At 42.7% G+C, this 19278-nt stretch overlaps 1 protein-coding gene across 2 annotated transcripts in view; it reads left to right on the top strand.

Annotated features, from left to right (window-relative positions):
- Window positions 1-19278, top strand: part of LOC126358186 (FAD synthase-like) — a 111270-nt gene that overhangs the window by 77342 nt on the left and 14650 nt on the right. The window contains exon 9 of one of the 2 annotated variants that reach the window (XM_050007527.1): window positions 1200-1373. The exons of the other annotated variant lie outside the window; for it this stretch is intronic. Within the exon in view, the coding sequence (XP_049863484.1) occupies window positions 1200-1373 (174 nt within the window). The remainder of the gene's footprint in view (window positions 1-1199; window positions 1374-19278) is intronic. 2 annotated transcript variants of the gene reach the window in all.

The raw sequence follows: 19278 nt of genomic DNA, 5'->3' as shown, positions 1-19278 counted from the left end.
GGTTCTTTGGGGAAGGAGACCAGACAGCGGGGGTCATTGGTCTCATCGGATTAGGGAAGGAAGTCGGCTGTGCCCTTTCTAAGGAACCATCTCGGCATTTGCCTGGAGCGATTTAGGGGAAAGCTAAATCAGGATGGCTGGATGCGGGATTGAACCGCCGTCCTCCCAAATGCGAGTCCAGTGTCTAACCACTGTACCACCTCGCTCGGTGAATAAGATTTGAAGATGATGACTCCCTTGTGCACGATGCCAAACTGTGGCTCCAATAGGCTGGTACAGAATTTTACCGTGCGGGTATACAGGCGCTGGTTCCAAGATGGCGTAAGGCAGTTGAGAGGGATGGAAATTACACACGCGAGACAGATAATATTGTTCCTACAGGATGTATCTACACAATGTAAAACTTTCAAACATGTAGAATGAAGATGGATTTAAAAAAAAAAAGAAAAAAAGCATGCACTTCATTTGGAGTGACCCTCGTATCACTAATAATCTCTTTCATTATGTGAAAAATGCCTAGTTACTCATTTAGACTGCACAGTAAAATATACATTTTCATATGACGAGCTGGGTAAGTAAGTTCAAAATCAGATGAAAGAAAGGAAATAGGATCATGCCTAATAAAGGACTGTGGTGTTAAAACCAACCTGTGGGTTGACGACAGCTTTATAGCATTACTGTAAATTTGATCCTCTGTTATAGGAATTAGTTGTCTGGCACCCAACATTTACAAAGTGTACAATTAATGTAATTATGTTTTTAAAAGCAAAGAGCTAAAGGAATCATTAGAGTTTTCTGTGAGATGGTAAATTCGTCCACAGCTCCAGGTGTAAGTAAACATATTAGCACCGAATAAGAATAAATATTTTAGTTACATCTGGATGCATAGCCACAATGAATTAAATGACTGAAAACATCCTTCCACACTGTGATTACCTTTCAGTGGAATGAAATATCTCTTTATATTTTGATCTATCAAGTGGCAACCATTGTGGCCGAATGTTTTCCTTTGTAGAATAAATCCTTTTCTTCTCTTATTCTCTACCAATACTTCTGTCTGTATTACATCATTCCTGATAATGCTTTCTGGAGTATTCAAAATATGTGGGAACAGACTCTTGTTAGGTATATGACAAATGCTTGCTTCAGAATATAGTAATTTTAAGTATTCAGAACAAATGCAATCTATTTCAATATAGGCCAGAAGAAGTGTGTCTTTACCTTGATGGAAGCAAAGCAGCAACTGCACTTCTCCATATGCTGTATGCTTGCATGAAGGAAGCTCATTTTGCTGCAAGAGTTGAAGCTATTTATGCAGAAGGTGACAAGTCCAATGTGGAAGTGATGAAATTTATTAGGGAATCAGCAAAAAGGTAATTACTATTTCTCTCTCTCTCTCTCTCTCTCTCTCTCTCTCTCTCTCTCTCTCTCTGTTTGTGTGTGCGTGTGCCTGTGTGTGTGTGTGTGTGTGTGTGCGTGTGTGTGTGTGTGTTTTACTTCTGATAGTAAGTGCTGCATCACATAAATTGTATATGTCATTCTGCACTTGTAACAAAACACTTCTTTCAGTGTTAAAATTCAGTTGATGATATTTGACAGGGTCGAAACAGAGACAACCACTTTCAAAAGAGCATTTGTTGCATATCAGCTCATGTATAGTAATTATTCATGACTTACGTTTGCTTCAAACTTGAAGTTATTTTTGTAGCATGATTAATTAAAAATAATGTGTATTTGTGATACACAACACACTTATTTTACTATTATAGTCTCCTAAACTGTCATCAGTCACAAATGATTTGGGAGAAAATTGCTATCTCCAGTATGCTGACCCATACTGATGGAATATATGGGTGTTGAGACAAAGCTTTTGTTGTAAGTAAGCTTTGTAGCGAAGGCTGCATCCCAGTTCTATTAATCTATCTGAGGTGTACAGAGCTCTGACTGATGGGCTTTTATTTCCAACCTTTTCATGGGGCAGTAATGGAACTTTGAAAGCAGAAGAAAAATACTTCCATGGAGCTGTAACAACCATTGTTCTAAGAAAGAGTTGGGTTACTACTCCTACACCTGACGAAATGTTTGTAGGTAGGGTATTTGTGGATAGTTAAAGGGCAGAATCATGCACAGATGTATTCATTGTAGTAAAGACGGAGCAGGGAAATGTGAAAAATTATTAATTTTCTGTATTTAAGACTGTCTGTCAGTCATCACAGAAGCTTTGAAGTCCACTCTAATAATGCTCTCGTGATAGAGATCATCACGCAGTGTTGCAAGTACACTAGGTGAATCATGAGTGGGTAAACAAGTATGTGGGCACAGTATATGGTCACTATAAGATTTTGGAAATAATGAAGAATACTGTGAGATTCAAATGTATTCAGGCCACTTGCTAATCAAGAAAAGCCTTTTGCCAATAATATACCTTATAATTAGCATTACTTGGCACCACAAGCAATGCATCACAAAATAAAATCCGTACAGTATTTTGTACCTGTGTAATAGGCACACCACTATCTTAGAAACTTTTTGCATCAGTATAGTGTGTTTAGTCAAAGAAAAAACTTGTGGAGTCGTCAGCCTTTCGTCAGCCTTCAGTAGCTTTCTATCTTTTCCCCCGTAAATTCTGAGAAGGCTGTGGTAACTATAGCTGCTGATGTAGTATTGCACTATTACTGCAGACAATCAGTTCTAATTAAAAGTGATTTAAAGTTAAATTTATGTTTTATGACAAGAGCATGCTGGCTTTCTTGTATTCAAAATAGGGTTAGAATTTTATGTTGTATTTTGTATATGATACTACGTGCATACATCTATGTAACATTTCTACATTGCAATCAATGGAAGTTTTTAATGCATCTGTTCCAGAGTAGTCAATTGTAGAGTAATAACTAAATACTAATAATCAGTTTGTATCATGATTGTGTTGTCAAACAGACAGCATTATCATGATATACGTAACACAGTACAGTTTCTGTAACTTGTTGCTAGTACTTGATTATTATTAGCAGTCATTGTGGTAACTAACAGAATTGCATTCCAACTTAGTGTCTTTAGTGTTTGTGTCACATGTGTCTTTACTTGTGAGGCAGGTTGTGTGCATTATATCCATTTGGTGCTTTGTCTTTGTCTCAAGATGTTCTCCTGATTTCAGAGTCATTACAGTCATTTACTAGATTTAAATTTTTGCTTATTTTAGAGCTGGCAGCCATTTTATTCATTCTAGCCATATTCTGGCATCTAAAATTATGACTAACTACATTGAAGCGGTAATTTGTTACTGTTTTTTACAATTTGGTCATTGCTGTATGAAGTATTGAACATTTGTGTGATAGCGATCAGGTTGTAACTATCTATATTCTGTCGGTAAACATTTCTCTTTGGATTTGATGCCTTGTTTCCACTAATAGCAGAACATTAGATAAACGTGTCACAGTAAAACCTTACATACAGCTTAGAGCCCCCCCCCCCCCCCCCCCCCCCCATGAACCACCATGGACCTTGCCATTGGTGGAGAGGCTTGCGTGCCTCAGCGATACAGATAGCCATACTGTAGGTGCAACCACAATGGAGGGGTATCTATTGAGAGGCCAGACAAACGTATGGTTCCTGAAGAGGGGCAGCAGCCTTTTCAGTAGTTGCAGGGGCAACAGTCTGGATGATAGACTAATCTGGCCTTGTAACACTAACCAAAACGCCCTTGCTGTGCTGGTACTGTGAACAGCTGAAAGCAAGGGGAAACTGCAGCCATAATTTTTCCCGAGGGCCTCAGCTTTACTGTATGGTTAAATGATGATGGCATCCTCATGAGTAAAATATTCTGGAGGTAAAATTGTCCCCCATTTAGATCTCTTGGCGGGGACTACTCTGGAGGAAGTTGTTATCAGTAAAAGAAAACTGGTGTTGTACAGATCAGAGCATGGAATGTCAGATACCTTAATCGGGCAGGTAAGTTAGAAAATTGAAAAAGGGAAATGGATAGGTTAAAGTTATATATAGTGGGAATTAGTGTATCAGTGAATTTCAGTGGCAGGAGGAACAAGACTTCTCGTTAGGTGAATACAGGCTGGAGATGATGAAGAGATTGATGAAATGTATGATGAGATAAAAGAAATTATTCAGATAGTGAAGGGAGATGAAAATTTAATAGTCATAGGTGACTGGAACTCAATAGTAGGAAAAAGCAGAGAAGGAAACATAGTAGATGAATATGGAATGGGAGTAAGGAATGAAAGAGGAAGCCGCCTGGTAGAATTTTGCACAGAGCATAACTTAATCATAGGTAACACTTGATTGACAAATCATGAAAGAAGGTTTTATACATGGAAGAAGCCTGGAGATAGTGGAAGGTCTCAGATAGATTATATAATGGTAAGACAGAGATTGAGGAACCAGGTTTTAAATTGTAAGGCATTTCCAAGGGCAGATGTGGACTCTGACCACAATCTATTGGTTTTGAACTGTAGATTTAAACTGAAGAAACTGCAAAAAGGTGGGAATTTGAGGAGATGGGACCTAGATAAACTGAAAGAACCAGAGGTTGTACAGAGTTTCAGGGAGAGTATTAAAGAACAATTGACAAGAATGGGGGAAAGAAATACAGTAGAAGAAGAATAGGTAGGTTTGCGAGATGAAATAGTGAAGGCAACAGAGGATCAAGCAGATAATAAGACAAGGGCTAATAGAAATCCATGGGTAACAGAAGAGATATTGAATTTTATTGATGAAAGGAGAAAATATAAAAATGCCCTAAATGAAGCAGGCAAAAAGGAATGCAAACGTCTCAAAAATGAGATCAAAATGGCTAAGCAGGGATGGCGAGAGGACAAATGTGAGGATGTAGAGGTGCATATCACTAGGGGTAAGGTAGATACTGCCTACAGGAAAATTAAAGAGACCTTTGGAGAGAAGAGAACCATTTGCATGAATATCAAGAGCTCAGATAGAAACCCATTTCCAAGCAAAGAAGGGAAAGCAGATAAGTAGAAGGAGTATGCAGACAGTCTATTCAAGGGCGATGTTCTTGAGGACAATACTATGGAAATGGGAGAGAATGTAGATGAAGATGAAATAAGAGATATGATATTGCGTGAAGCACTGAAAGACCTAAGTCAAAACAAGACCCTGGGAGTAGACAACATTCCATTAGAACTACTGATAGCATTGGGAGAGCCAGGCCTAACAAAACTATACCATCTAGTGAGCAAGATGTATGAGACAGGCGAAATACCCTCAGACCTGAAGAAGAATATAATAATTCCAGTCCCAAAGAAAGCAGGTGTTGACAGATATGAAAATTACCAAACTATCAGTTTAATAAGCCAAGGCTGCAAAATACTAACACAAATTCTTTACCAATGAATAGAAAAACTGGTAGAAGCTGACCAAAGGGAAGATCAGTTTGGATTCCGTAGAAATGCTGGAACACGTGAGGCAATACCGACCCTATGACATATCTTAAAAAATACACTCCTGGAAATGGAAAAAAGAACAGATTGACATCGGTGTGTCAGACCCACCATACTTGCTCCGGACACTGCAAGAGGGCTGTACAAGCAATGATCACACGCACGGCACAGCGGACACACCAGGAACCGCGGTGTGGTCGTCGAATGGCCCTAGCTGCGCAGCATTTGTGCACCGCCGCCGTCAGTGTCAGCCAGTTTGGCGTGGCATACGGAGCTCCATCGCAGTCTTTAACACTGGTAGCATGCCGCGACAGCGTGGACGTGAACCGTATGTGCAGTTGACGGACTTTGAGCGAGGGCGTATAGTGGGCATGCGGGAGGCCAGGTGGACGTACCGCCGAATTGCTCAACACGTGGGGCGTGAGGTCTCCACAGTACATCGATGTTGTCGCCAGTGGTCGGCGGAAGGTGCACGTGCCCGTCGACCTGGGACCGGACCGCAGCGATGCACGGATGCACGCCACGACCGTAGGATCCTATGCAGTGCCGTAGGGGACTGCACCGCCACTTCCCAGCAAATTAGGGACACTGTTGCTCCTGGGGTATCGGCGAGGACCATTCGCGACCGTCTCCATGAAGCTGGGCTACGGTCCCGCACACCGTTAGGCCGTCTTCCGCTCACACCCCAACATCGTGCAGCCCACCTCCAGTGGTGTCGTGACAGGCGTGAATGGAGGGACGAATGGAGACGTGTCGTCTTCAGCGATGAGAGTCACTTCTGCCTTGGTGCCAATGATGGTCGTATGCGTGTTTGGCGCCGTGCAGGTGAGCGCCACAATCAGGACTGCATACGACCGAGGCACACAGGGCCAACACCCGGCATCATGGTGTGGGGAGCGATCTCCTACACTGGCCGTACACCTCTGGTGATCGTCGAGGGGTCACTGAATAGTGCACGGTACATCCAAACCGTCATCGAACCCATCGTTCTACCATTCCTAGACCCGCAAGGGAACTTGCTGTTCCAACAGGACAATGCACGTCCGCATGTATCCCGTGCCACCCAATGTGCTCTAGAAGGTGTAAGTCAACTACCCTGGCCAGCAAGATCTCTGGATCTGTCCCCCATTGAGCATGTTTGGGACTGGATGAAGCGTCGTCTCACGCGGTCTGCACGTCCAGCACGAACGCTGGTCCAACTGAGGTGCCAGGTGGAAATGGCATGGCAAGCCGTTCCACAGGACTACATCCAGCATCTCTACGATCGTCTCCATGGGAGAATAGCAGCCTGCATTGCTGCGAAAGGTGGATATACACTGTACTAGTGCCGACATTGTGCATGCTCTGTTGCCTGTGTCTATGTGCCTGTGGTTCTGTCAGTGTGATCATGTGATGTATCTGACCCCAGGAATGTGTCAATAAAGTTTCCCCTTCCTGGGACAATGAATTCACGGTGTTCTTATTTCAATTTCCAGGAGTGTAGATTATGGAAAGGCAAACCTAAGTTTCTAGCATTTGTAGACTTAGAGAAAGCTTTTGACAATGTTGACTGGAATAATCTCATTCAGATTGTGAAGGGGGCTGGGGTAAAATACAGGGAATGAAAGCCTATTTACAATTTGTACAGAAACCAGATGGCAGTTGTAAGAGTTGAGGGGCATGAAGGGGAAGCGGTGTTTGGGAAGGGAGCAAGACAGGGTTGTAGCCTATCCCCGATTTTATTCCATCTGTATATTGAGCAAGCAGTAAAGGAAACAAAAGAAAAATTCGGAGTAGGAATTAAAAGCCATGGAGAAGAAATAAAAACTTTGAGGATTAGATAGATAGATCAATAACTAATGAGGAGGTATTGAATAGAATTGGGGAGAAGAGAAATTTGTGGCACAACTTGACTAGAAGAGGGGATTGGTAGATAGGACATTTTCTGAGACATCAAGGGATCACCAATTTAGTACTAGAGGGCAGCACGGAGGTTAAAAATCGTAGAGGGAGAACAAGAGATGAATACACTAAGCAGATTCAGAAGGATGTAGGTTGTAGTATTTACTGGGAGATGATGAAGCTTACACAGGATAGAGTAGCATGGAGAGCTGCATCAAGCCAGTCTTTGGACTGAATTCCACAATAACAACAACACCACCTTAGAGTATAAGTATGTTGTAACTAACGGCAGTGCTTGCTGTGCAATGTGCTCCACAAGGTTTGTTAGGAGTTCTTGTGCTAGGGTGCTGGATTCCTCCCCAGTGTCATTGACAACTGCTTAATGGCCATTGCTGCATGAGAATGTGCTGCAATGTATCTCCCCAAATGCAACCCTTATGTGCTCATTGGGATTTAAGTCTAAGGAAGGAGAAGACCAATCCTGTTGTGGTTGGCAGGAGAGCCAACCGTGTTCCTAAAGGAGGCCGAAATGCATGCGTTTTAGCTCACGCAGGCTGGCGTGAGATCTGGAACATGGCAAGGGAATTAGACTTGAGAAAAACAGAAGTAGCGGGTGGAATACTTAACTTTAATCCATTAATGACGAACGTCGCTCTTGACGATACATGGTTTACAATATCAATAGTACGGATACTGGCGCCTTGCTAGGTTGTAGTAAATAACGTAGCTGAAGGCTATGCTAACTATCGTCTCGGCAAATGAGTGCGTAGAAGTCAGTGACCATCGCTAGCAAAGTCGGCTGTACAACTGGACGATTGCTAGGAAGTCCCTCTAGACCTGCCGTGTGGCGGCGCTCGGTCTGCAGTCACTGATAGTGGCGACACACAGGTCCGACGTATACTAACGGATCGCGGCTGATTTAAAGGCTACCACCTAGCAAGTGTGGTGTCTGGCCGTGACACCATATTCCTCTCCCGCAAATCGGCGTACGGTTGTGGCATAAGGCTTCCGCCCGCCGTGAGGAGGGCCCCATGTTGACGTATGCGATGAGGTGGGGAGCCTAACAACAAGCGAGGCTGTGCCACCCGCACCCTGCCATTCGGACCGCGGGGAGCTAGGAAACGCCTGAAAACCTGCTCCAGGGTGCACGCCAACATGCGGTGTATGCACTCTTAGAGAGGCTGGAGGGGCCGAAAGGTCGACCTCCATCGGGCCGGGGCACCCGATGGGCGAAGACGACATATGGTCCGGAGCGGGCAAGGTTCCATGTCGGAGGACAACTGGTCACGGGAAGCGATCGGCGGCACGTGACCCAGGGAGGTGCCCGGCGGCTGCAGCGACACGTCCACTGCGGGCGCCGCTGGCAGGACAACAGGCGGTGGTGGCGGCGCGTCGCCATGGGGCAAAATGGAAGGCAGCGTTGGTAACACCTGGGGCTGAGGCGAGCCAGTAGATGGGTCCCCGGGGCGCTGATCGTACGGTACCGTCGCTGAAAGCAGACGGCGAGCGGAAGATCCCATGCGACGACAGAGGCGCAGCTTGTTTAGATGCCGGCGCACCTCACCAGAGGCCCCCAAAACCAGATACATAGGGTGTCCGAGGCAGCGAAGAATGCACCCTTCGAGCCAACGCCGTGAACCTCGATAGTGGCGATAGTAGACAAAGTCGCCTGGAGCAAAAGCAGGTGTCTGCCGCGGCACAGAGACCTGATGCGGCGGATGTAGCAATGACATCAAGGTTCGATGAGGGCGACCGTGGAGCAACTCAGCCGGCGAGTGATCATCTCGGGGCTGAGAGCGACACGAGGACAAAAAGAGCAATAACGCGTCCTTCCGAGAATGCGTCTCTGTCAACTTCAACATCTGTGACTTGAAAGTCGTGACCAATCGTTCAGCGGCACTGTCTGACTGTGGCGAAAACGGCGCGGATGTCAGATGTTGAATACCATTGGCCTTGCAGAATGACTGAAATTCTGCGGACATGAAGTGTGGGCCATTGTCGGAAACAAGTGTCTGTGGAAGACCTTCAATGCAAAAGATAGCAGATAACGCTTGGATGGTGGCAGATGACGTCGTGAAAGACATCCGGATAACAAAAGGACAATTATTGAATGAGTCTACCACAACCAACCATCGAGCATTCCAGAATGGACCAGCAAAATCGATGTGTAAGCGTTGCCAAGGGGAAGTGGCTTGTGGCCATGGAAAGAATTTCCGCAGTGGTGCTGATTGTTGTTCGGCACACACCATGCAAGAAGAGCACATATTCGTAATCACGGCATCGATTCCGAACCAAGTACAGTGCTGACGAGCAAGTTGTTTCGTTCTCACTATACCCCAATGTCATTGGTGGAGAAGCTGTAAGACAGAGGACTGTAACAAACGTGGTACCACGACCCTGGACTCATCATTATCAGAACGCAACAGCAAAATACCATGTCGTACAAAAAGTCTCTCCTTGTGAGCAAAAAATCGGCGAACCAACGGGTCCCCGATCTGTGACTTTGACAAGGGCCATTGCGTAGCAACAAAATGCAGAACGGGAGCAAGGACAGGGTCGGCAGCTGTGGCTGTAGCTACATGACGAAAATCAATTGGAAACAATTTGTCCATGTCATCGGTTTCCGCATCAATGAACATGCAAGCAAGTTCGGAGGAATCGAATGCCCTATCCTCAGCAACAAGCAAGCGGGACAACACATCGGCATTTCCGTGCTTAGCAGTGGACCGATACAAGATATCGTAGCGGTACTGCAAGAGGAAAATAGACCAGCGAATGAATTTCTGCGCTGTACGTGGAGGTACAGGCTTGGTCGGATGAAAAAGCGATGTCAAAGGTTTGTGGTCTGTGATTATGATAAGGTGATGACCATACAAGAAATCATGAAACTTAGTAACACCAAATACAAGAGCCAATGCTTCTTTCTCGATCTGTGAATAATTTCTTTGCGCAGATGAGAGCAATTTGGACGCAAAGGCAATAGGGCGATCGTGCGTTCCATCTTTGTGCGCAAGCACAGCACCGATCCCGAAATCCGATGCATCCACCATCAACAAGAGGGGCTTCTGGGGATCGAATGGCCTAAGGCAAGTATTGGAAAGCAACGCTGTTTTCAACTGGCGTGAGGCGCGTTCGCATTCCGTCGTCCAGACGAACGGAACACCGTTACGGCGTAAGCGATGAAGCGGAGCTGAAATGGAAGAGGCATGCGGAACATATTTGTTATAGTAATTTATTTTTCCCAGCACACTCTGTAGCTGCTTCAAATTCTGCGGCGAAGGCAAGTCTTGTATGGCACGGAGGTGTGTTGGACTGGGATATATGCCTTGGGCATTGAGTACATGTCCCAAGTATGGCAAGACTCGAGCAAAAAACACACATTTGTCCTTTCGCAAGCGAAGACCATTTTGTTGCAAGACCTGAAATAATGTTCTGAGATTGGCCAAATGTTCTTCTTCCGTCTTTCCAGAGATCACAATATCGTCCAGATAATTAGCTGCAGTAGGGACTGATGCACAAACCGTTTGTAGATATTGCTGAAACAATGCAGGGGCGGATGTACACCCGAATGGCAGTTGTTTGAATCGATACAAACCAAGATGCGTGTTAACCACCAAAACGCGCTGGGATTCTTCGTCCACCGGTATTTGCAAGTACGCATCTGCAAGGTCCAACTCTGAAAAATATTTACCCGAGCACAGTTTGTCAAAATGATCTTCCGGGCAGGGTAAATGAAAAGTTGTAATCACTAGTTGTGGATTCACTGTTGCCTTAAAGTCCACACAAAGTCTCAACTTTCCGGAAGGTTTTGGCAAAGTTACTAAGGGTGATGCCCAGAGAGAAGCCTGCACACATTCAATTACACCTTGTGATTCCAAATCATGTATTGTTTTTGCGACCTCATCACGCAATGCGTGGGGAACACTGCGCACTCTGAAAAATTTCGGTTGCGTGTTTACTTTCAGTTCCAAATGTGCTTCATAGTTCTTAGCGCAACCGAGGCCCGGTGCAAAAATGTTTGCAAATTCTTCACATAGACGAGAAACACTGTCTGAAGGCACAGTCTGGTTCACTGAGAGAACCTGATTTACTATGGACAAGTTAAACAACTGAAATAAATCGAAACCAAACAAGTTCACTGCAGAAGGTGAACGAAGGACGTAAAATGACACAAGTTTTGTTTGTCCTTTGTATGTTGCAAGAATGCTGCACTGCCCTAACACAGGGATACATTGCCCTGAATAGCTTGTTAACTGAACATTTGCGTCACGCAACGGAGGTGTGCCCAGCAGTTTGTAAGTGTCTTGATTGATCAGTGAAACTGCAGCTCCGGAATCGAGCTAGAATGGTATCACTTTGCCGTTAACATCCAAGTCTACAAAAAGTTTATTGTCCTGCTGACAACAAGAGCGACTGTCTCGTGCAACTTGAACTGACACTGGCACATAATCACTTGCGACTTGGCGGGAGTTCCGGCGATGTCGACGCACACTATTCTTGGGACGAACACAGTCACTGTTAGAGAGAGTGGCACTGCGCGGAGTGGAATGAACTACATGAATTTCCATGGGCGAAGTTTCGCGAGCCTGAGTATCCTTGGTTCGATTCCGATTCCAGCGCGAAGCAAAGGACCTGGAACGGTTTTGAGCTTCCGATCTGAGCTTTTTCTGGCAAACACTCTGAACATGTCCTTTTTTATTACAATAATAGCAAATAGCTTGGCGTGACGGGCAATTCTCACGCGAATGTTTAGTAGTACACCGCGGGCATGATTTGATCACTGTATTTGCTTGCCGGCGCGGTACACGTGGCTGAGAGCCTGGCGGCAGCGGCACGCCTGGGCGCAAGGACTGTTTACTGTTCCGTGCAGCTTGCCCGGCGGGCCAGTTAACCTGACACACTGTTGGCGAAGTTTCAAATGATTCCTGAGCAAAGTCAAGCGTGTCCTGCCGATTCAATATGTCCATCACTTGTTGAAGGGATGGATTTACTAGTTTCAAAATCTGTTCCCTTACCACATTGACATTCAAAATCACAATCACTAGTAAGGCCTTGCAAGGTTGCAACCCACTCCCGATTAGTCTGACCTGCCGTACGTTTTGTACAAAAGAAGGTATACCGTTTGGCAACTACATTGACTGATTCTTTGAAATATGCATCTAATGCAGACAAAATTTCTTCGTAGTACAGAGTTGCTACATCGCGTCAGGGAAATAATTTGACTATTAGATGGTACGTGGTCACCCCTACCGATGATAACAAAAACGGCTGCCGCTCGTTACCTTGAATGCTGTAGGCGGCGAGATGGAATCCAAATTGGCGTGGCCACTCCGTCCAGCTTTCCAGTGCAGCATCAAAAGGTCGAAAAGTTGGTGCAACAGCTTGTTGTGGCTGCGTGAGCGGTGAAGCGGCTGCTGCCGCATTGTTTTGCATCGCACGTTGACCCTGGACAAGCTGTCCAAGGGCATCCAGTAAGGCCTGCGTCTGCTGATTCTGTAAGCGATAAAATTTGGACAGTACATCTGAAGATTGTGGTGAAGCCATTACACAAGTAAATCAGGGCAATTTAGATAAGAACACTTTTACTCTCGTCGCCAATGTTGTGGTTGGCAGGAGAGCCAACCGTGTTCCTAAAGGAGGCCGAAATTCACGCCTTTTAGCTCACACAGGCTGGCGTGAGGTCTGGAACATGGCAAGGGAATTAGACTTGAGAAAAACGGAAGTAGCTGTTGGAATACTTAACTTTAATCCATTAATGACAAACGTCGCTCTTGACGATACATGGTTTACAATATCAATAGTACGTATACTGGCGCCTTGCTAGGTCGTAGCAAATAACGTAGCTGAAGGCTATGCTATCGTCTCGGCAAATGAGTGCGTAGAAGTCAGTGACCATCGCTAGCAAAGTCGGCTGTTCGGCTGTACAACTGGACGAGTGCTAGGAAGTCTCTCTAGACCTACCGTGTGGTGGCGCTCGGTCTGCAGTCACTGATAGTGGCTACACGCGGGTCCAACGTATACTATCAGATCATGGCTGATTTAAAGGCTACCACCTAGCAAGTGTGGTGTCTGGCGGTGACACCACAAGTCCATTACCTGAATATCCTCTAATTGAAAGGAGTGCAGCATCACAGTGACATTAACTGGTGAGTGTACCACAGCATTCAAATATTTGGAGGTCAGTGCATCCATGCAGCATTATACTTCTTCACACCATCAGACCTGGACCATCTTCATGTTACACAACATTCCTGGGTGCATTGCGTGGTCTTACTTCTGACATATGATGTTACAATGATGTGGAACATGATTTTTTTTTGTGTTCCAGGTACTGTGGTCTGGGGAGTAAAATGTGCATGGCCGCATTGACCTCCAAATGTTTGAATACAGTACACTCACCAGTTAACATCATTTTGACACTGTCCTCCTTCACTCTGTGCATCTTTTCAAGGGGTATATTCAGCCCTGACTTCATTTTTATGGATGACAGTGGGGCGACCACATTGAATGGCACTGGTGGAAGAGCTCTTGGAATGAGAGAACATTCAATGAATGGACCACACTGCCTGTTCTCCTGACTTAAATCCCATGGAACTCATGTGGGTTGCGTTTTGGAGAACTATTGCAGCATGCATACATACACCAATGACAATCCAGCAATTATCAACTATGCTGGTAGAGGAAAGGAATGCCCTACCACCAGAACTCTGTACCAATCTCGTGGCCAGCATGAGAATATGTTGCAGAGCATAGTGATCACACATCGTATTAAGATCTGTATCCCATCTTTTGTAATGTCCATGACACTATGTTAAATCACAGTGACCTTAGTATAATTAATGCTTTCAGTAAAAGTGTCACTGCTGTTCATCTCGCTGCATATTTCTTAGAGTTACCTCCTTTACTATAGTGTAGTAGTTCTTTCTGTGTATTGGTCTAAGCTAAATCGAGCAATGTTGCTTGGCAGTGAAACAGTATTCTCCAACATTAATTCAAGTTTTATAGGACTGACAATATAGCCAACCAATGGATAACGTCATATCTAATCAAAAGAATGCAGAAAGTTGTAGTTAGTAATACAACCAATATAGTTCAGGGACATAATTTTGGCTGGGAAGAAATCATGTATAGGGTTCCCAAAGGCTCAGTCTTAGATCCACTATTGTTCCTCATATATGTAAACTGTCTTCCATTTAATATACAACAAGCAGAATTAGTTCTTTTTGCAGATGATACTTGTATTACAATCAATCCAGGCATACATACAGAAACAGAAGAAATAGTAAACAGTGTTCTTGAAAGTATTATTGACTGGTTTTCTGCAAATGGTCTCACCTTCAGTTTTAAACAGACACAACATACTCAGTTTAGCATGTCTAGGGATACACCAGTGGTAAGTGCAACACATGATGAGGAAATAATAAACAGTCTGGAAACTTCAAAATTCTTAAGTGTCCATATTGATGAGAATTTAAATTGGAGATAGCATGTTGTGCAACTCATAAAACAACGTAGTTCAGCCACATTTGCACTTAAAATTGTTGCAGATCTTGGGGAGAGATGAACCAGTAAGTTGATATATGTTGCATTTTTTCATTCAGTAATGTCATATGGAATATAGTTGTGGGATAACTCATCTTTAAGAAAGAAAGTCTTCATTGCACAAAACATGCTGTAAAAATAATATGTGGTGTTCATTCACAAGCATCTTGTAGACTTCTGTTTTAGGTGTTGAACATTATGATTACTACTTCACAGTATATTTATTTTCTCATGAAGTTTGTTGCAAATAATTCACTGCAGTTCAAAAGGAGCTATGATGTACATAATTACAAAACCAGAAGGAAAAATGACATGCATTACCCGGCATTAGGATTGTCTGCAGTATAAAAAGGGTTGCACGATGCTACAAACAAAATTTTTGACCACCTACACTGTCATATAAAATGTCTGAGAGACAGCAAAGTAAATTTTGGAAACAAACTGAGGAGGTTTCTTCCTGACGTCTCCTGTTCCAGAGAAGAATTTCTATTACTGTAACATGTAAAAGGTGGTGAGTAGAAATTCCTAACTCACACCTATATATCTCTTTTTCTTTTTGTAATACATGAAATGTAATATATGAAACTTAAAAATGTTCAGACAGTAACAATTTGTACAAATTAATTAGTGGCATGAATGTAAAATGGCTCATTCCACATTGTCATAATCTATTGTGCTAAATGATCCATAGAGCATATAACTAACAGCTTGCTAAAGCTAGTTTCATCCTTAAGGATACAGGGTACTTTTCTGGCTCAATATTATGTAAAAATCAACACCTATTTCTTTCAGGCACTGTTTATGATGTATATGTTTTACAGATTTTTTGTTGATATCAGTTACTGCAGCACACTTTTTAAACAAATTAGAAGTATTTTGAATATTTTTGAACCTGCTTAGGGTCATGAAAAGAATTACAAAGAAAGTGATGCAATTTTTTTCCAAAATTCTTCCTCAAATTGAGGTATCATTTAATCCAATGTTATACATTTGAAGGAGAACAAATTTTTACCAGATACACACGACATGATGGCTGAGGTACTAGACCTTTTGTAATTCCACTTATTATGTATATTGCAGGGATAAAAAAAATATCACATTTTACATTTTAATTTTTATAATTGTTTTCCTAATAAAAATGTTATTTTTTCTATAAATTAGTTGATTCTGTAATATGGACTACTGCAAATGACAGAAAAAAATTAGAGCAATACTTTATAAACTTTAGGAAATGTTTGTACCTGAATTCTGAAAAATACAACTTGCAGGAAGTTGTGAATGAAGATAAGGGTCCAATTAAACTGTGCCTCAGAACATTCGTGAAGCATAGTCTTCATCCTGCAGCATTTCTTCATCTTCAAGCTTCCTCTTGGCATTCTTTTAGCACTTCTTGCTTCTTTGGTAACTTGAAGAGCGAGTCTTTCAGCTTCATGCACCCGTTGTCTATCACACACAGGCAACTGATCTTCCATATTAGGGCCAGATTTTATGTCTAAATTTCTCAGGAGTTCCAACCTTCCTGTCACTCCATCACTGAAACATAGCACTGCTTCTAGTACATCAACTTTTAATGTATTTAGTTGTACAAAAACCTTCCTGGGTAATCTTTCTCATATGCAATGGTCGAAACTTTCATTTATATTCTGAGTGCCCCCATGAAGACATTTACTAAACAAAACAGGGTCACTCAGGTCTCTAAAAATTGGTTTTATTTAATTCATAACAGGCGCAGAAAGAGAATGGTTATGATGGTATATTTGACCACTTTCTTTTGCTTTTTGGTAACCACACCAAGAATCTGCTCCTTTAGGGCAAAGTTCGTGAACAGGGTGGTCATTTGTGGACAACTTCTGAAAGTAGGTGGCCTATACAGCTTTTCTCATTGTTGTAGTATCATTCAGAGGTGTAGTTCGTCTAATGGGCAGTCCATAATAACTCTGAATAAGGTCTATTTCAGCTTCTGTCAATCTGCCTCAGCCAGACAGAGATTTTCCATCAGATAGCAGCTTTCCTTTCATTTCTCTTCGTAGCTCCCTCAATCTGGCACCCATCCTCCTATGCACATGTCCACAACACTCCAGTTTTGTTACCAAGGTATCTCCATAAACATTGAACTCATTAATTTTATTGAAAGCTTTAGAGTCCCCATCGCCTAGCTACTTCGTATATCTAACATTATAAACAGGCACCAACCTCTGATATATTTTTAGAGCTCCATCACACTCCATACCTCCACTGAAATCATCATAATTCTTAGAACACTGATGTTCAATATGTCCTTCAGTGTTATCATGGCAGGTGTGGCAGTACTTAGATATGCACTCAACATCAACAACTTTCTGTTCTCCAGAGAATTAGCGCTTACAACACCATTCAAGGAACAATGTCCTCGAGGTTGCCATGTCCCATCAAGTGTGACAGCAATGTCCCTGGTTCCACTAATATTTACAGTTTCTTCTACTGCACGTTTCATAGATGCTTTAGACACAACCGTCAAGGCACCTAAAAGAATTACATACTTGCTGAACCTACTGGGAGGAGAAGGAAGGTCCATCTAACCACAAAACGTTTGAGCAGTCTTTTTTTTTTTCCTGTTCCTATTGCATGCATAGTGTACAGTAACTTCAGGGACCGATGACCTAGCAGTTTTGTCTCTTCTCCCCTCTTTTAAACCAACGAACCAACCATACACTAACTTCAAATTCACATCATATGAATTATGCACAATGTTCGAAGTCATTTTCGAGGTAGATTTATTGCAGGATCTACACCGAACAACTACTTTTGACACTAAACCCTTCTTGCTACTTTGTTGTTTAGTTATTTCCAGACAGCATACAGCATCACATTGTTTACATTTTGCCAGTTCCTTTATCAAAGAAGATAAGATGCCCACATCAACAACAAAAAATCCGCTACAAACAGCATCATTGTTAACGCAAAAGTTTGAATCACCATGACACATGCCATGTGGCAGTTTCTTCCCTAAAGAACTGATACATCGGTTACTTTCAAAAATGTGGCTTGCTTTGTTTGTGAACTGGTTATCGCAAAATTTCCTTTTATTGAATTTCTTGATGCGTGGCATAGTTCTATTTATTGCACACTAAAGGATATGTAATTCCACAAATATATGTAGCACTTGAGCAACTAACATTCAGTAACATGTGAACAAACTTCTTCAGTGAAACAAAAGTAAATACTAGCAAAGATAATCATTTACAGACACTAGGAACCAACATATACAATGTATCATATATGTGATTGCTGGAAATAAACATTCACAGTTCTTTTCGAAATAATAATGGTTTCTGTAACTGAAATAAAGGGGGCATGGCATCATACATGACCATAACTTTAAAATTTTGTATATATAGGTCATTTTTCATTGGAAGCTCTATGATGTATATATCAATGTAATCAGGAAAGACTATAGTATTTAATAAAGTCATAAAAAAATTTCGATTTTTCCACCATTTACAAGTACCCTTCATCCTTAAGTTTTGCACACCAGAGGGCGAGAGAGAGAGAGAGAGAGAGAGAGAGAGAGAGAGAGAGAGAGTGTGTATGTGTATGTGTATGTGTGTGTGTGTGTGTGTGTGTGTGTGTGTGTGTGTGTGTGGGCGCGCGCGTGTGCACTCATGCGCTCTGGTGTGTGTGGGGTGGGGGGCAGGGGGTCAGTTGCTTCTGTGCAGGGGTGTGCGTGCATGTGCATGCATATGTGCAAGTCACATCCCTTTGTTGCAGCAGGAACATTTCTGGACATTAACAGTGCCTTGTGCTTGAAAAGTACTCAGTCTAGTGAAAAAAATACACATATTATGTCATCTTCATGGAGCGTTTTAGGGACAGTTGGAAGACTAAGCATGCAGAGACCTAGTATCAGGCTTAAAGACAACACAAGAAACATATTGCTATAGAAGTTTTAGAAGTACATTGCAGTTGTTCATGCACTGTGGCACGTTTATACTTTGAGGTTGAAAGACTATGAAACACAAATGAAGCAGCAGCAGTTCTTACAGTATATGAAGGTGCTCAGATTATAGAAATTAGTTGTAAACTGTTTCTTAGTAACATTTCATGAATGATTGTGTATTGTAACAATTGCAAAATGTTTATTCGCAAGGTGCCTGGTGGTGCTTGAAGGAATTTCTTTCCAAACAAATAACACTGAAATTTGGTTATGGTCATATATCCAGAGAGACATCCCAGGGGAATATTTGGTGGTTAGTAGCTTGTTTGTTCATATTTAAAGAAGGTACAAATGTATCTACCAGTGTACAGCTTTAATTAATTAAATATTGTCATTGTGGAAGTGTAAGTAACTTAGGAACTTATAGATGTGTTGGTATTTATGAAGCTATTTGAGTCTCAGTGGGGAGTAGGAATTCTCTGTGAAGAGCTCTGTTACCATCAGCAGAATTTTGTTCCTCATTTAAAAAAAAAA

The sequence above is a fragment of the Schistocerca gregaria genome, chromosome 1 (assembly GCF_023897955.1).
Source record: "Schistocerca gregaria isolate iqSchGreg1 chromosome 1, iqSchGreg1.2, whole genome shotgun sequence".
In the NCBI taxonomy this organism is placed as follows: Eukaryota; Metazoa; Arthropoda; class Insecta; order Orthoptera; family Acrididae; genus Schistocerca; species Schistocerca gregaria.
Note: the sequence above shows the minus strand (reverse complement) of the source record. Positions and strands in the feature narration are given on the sequence as shown.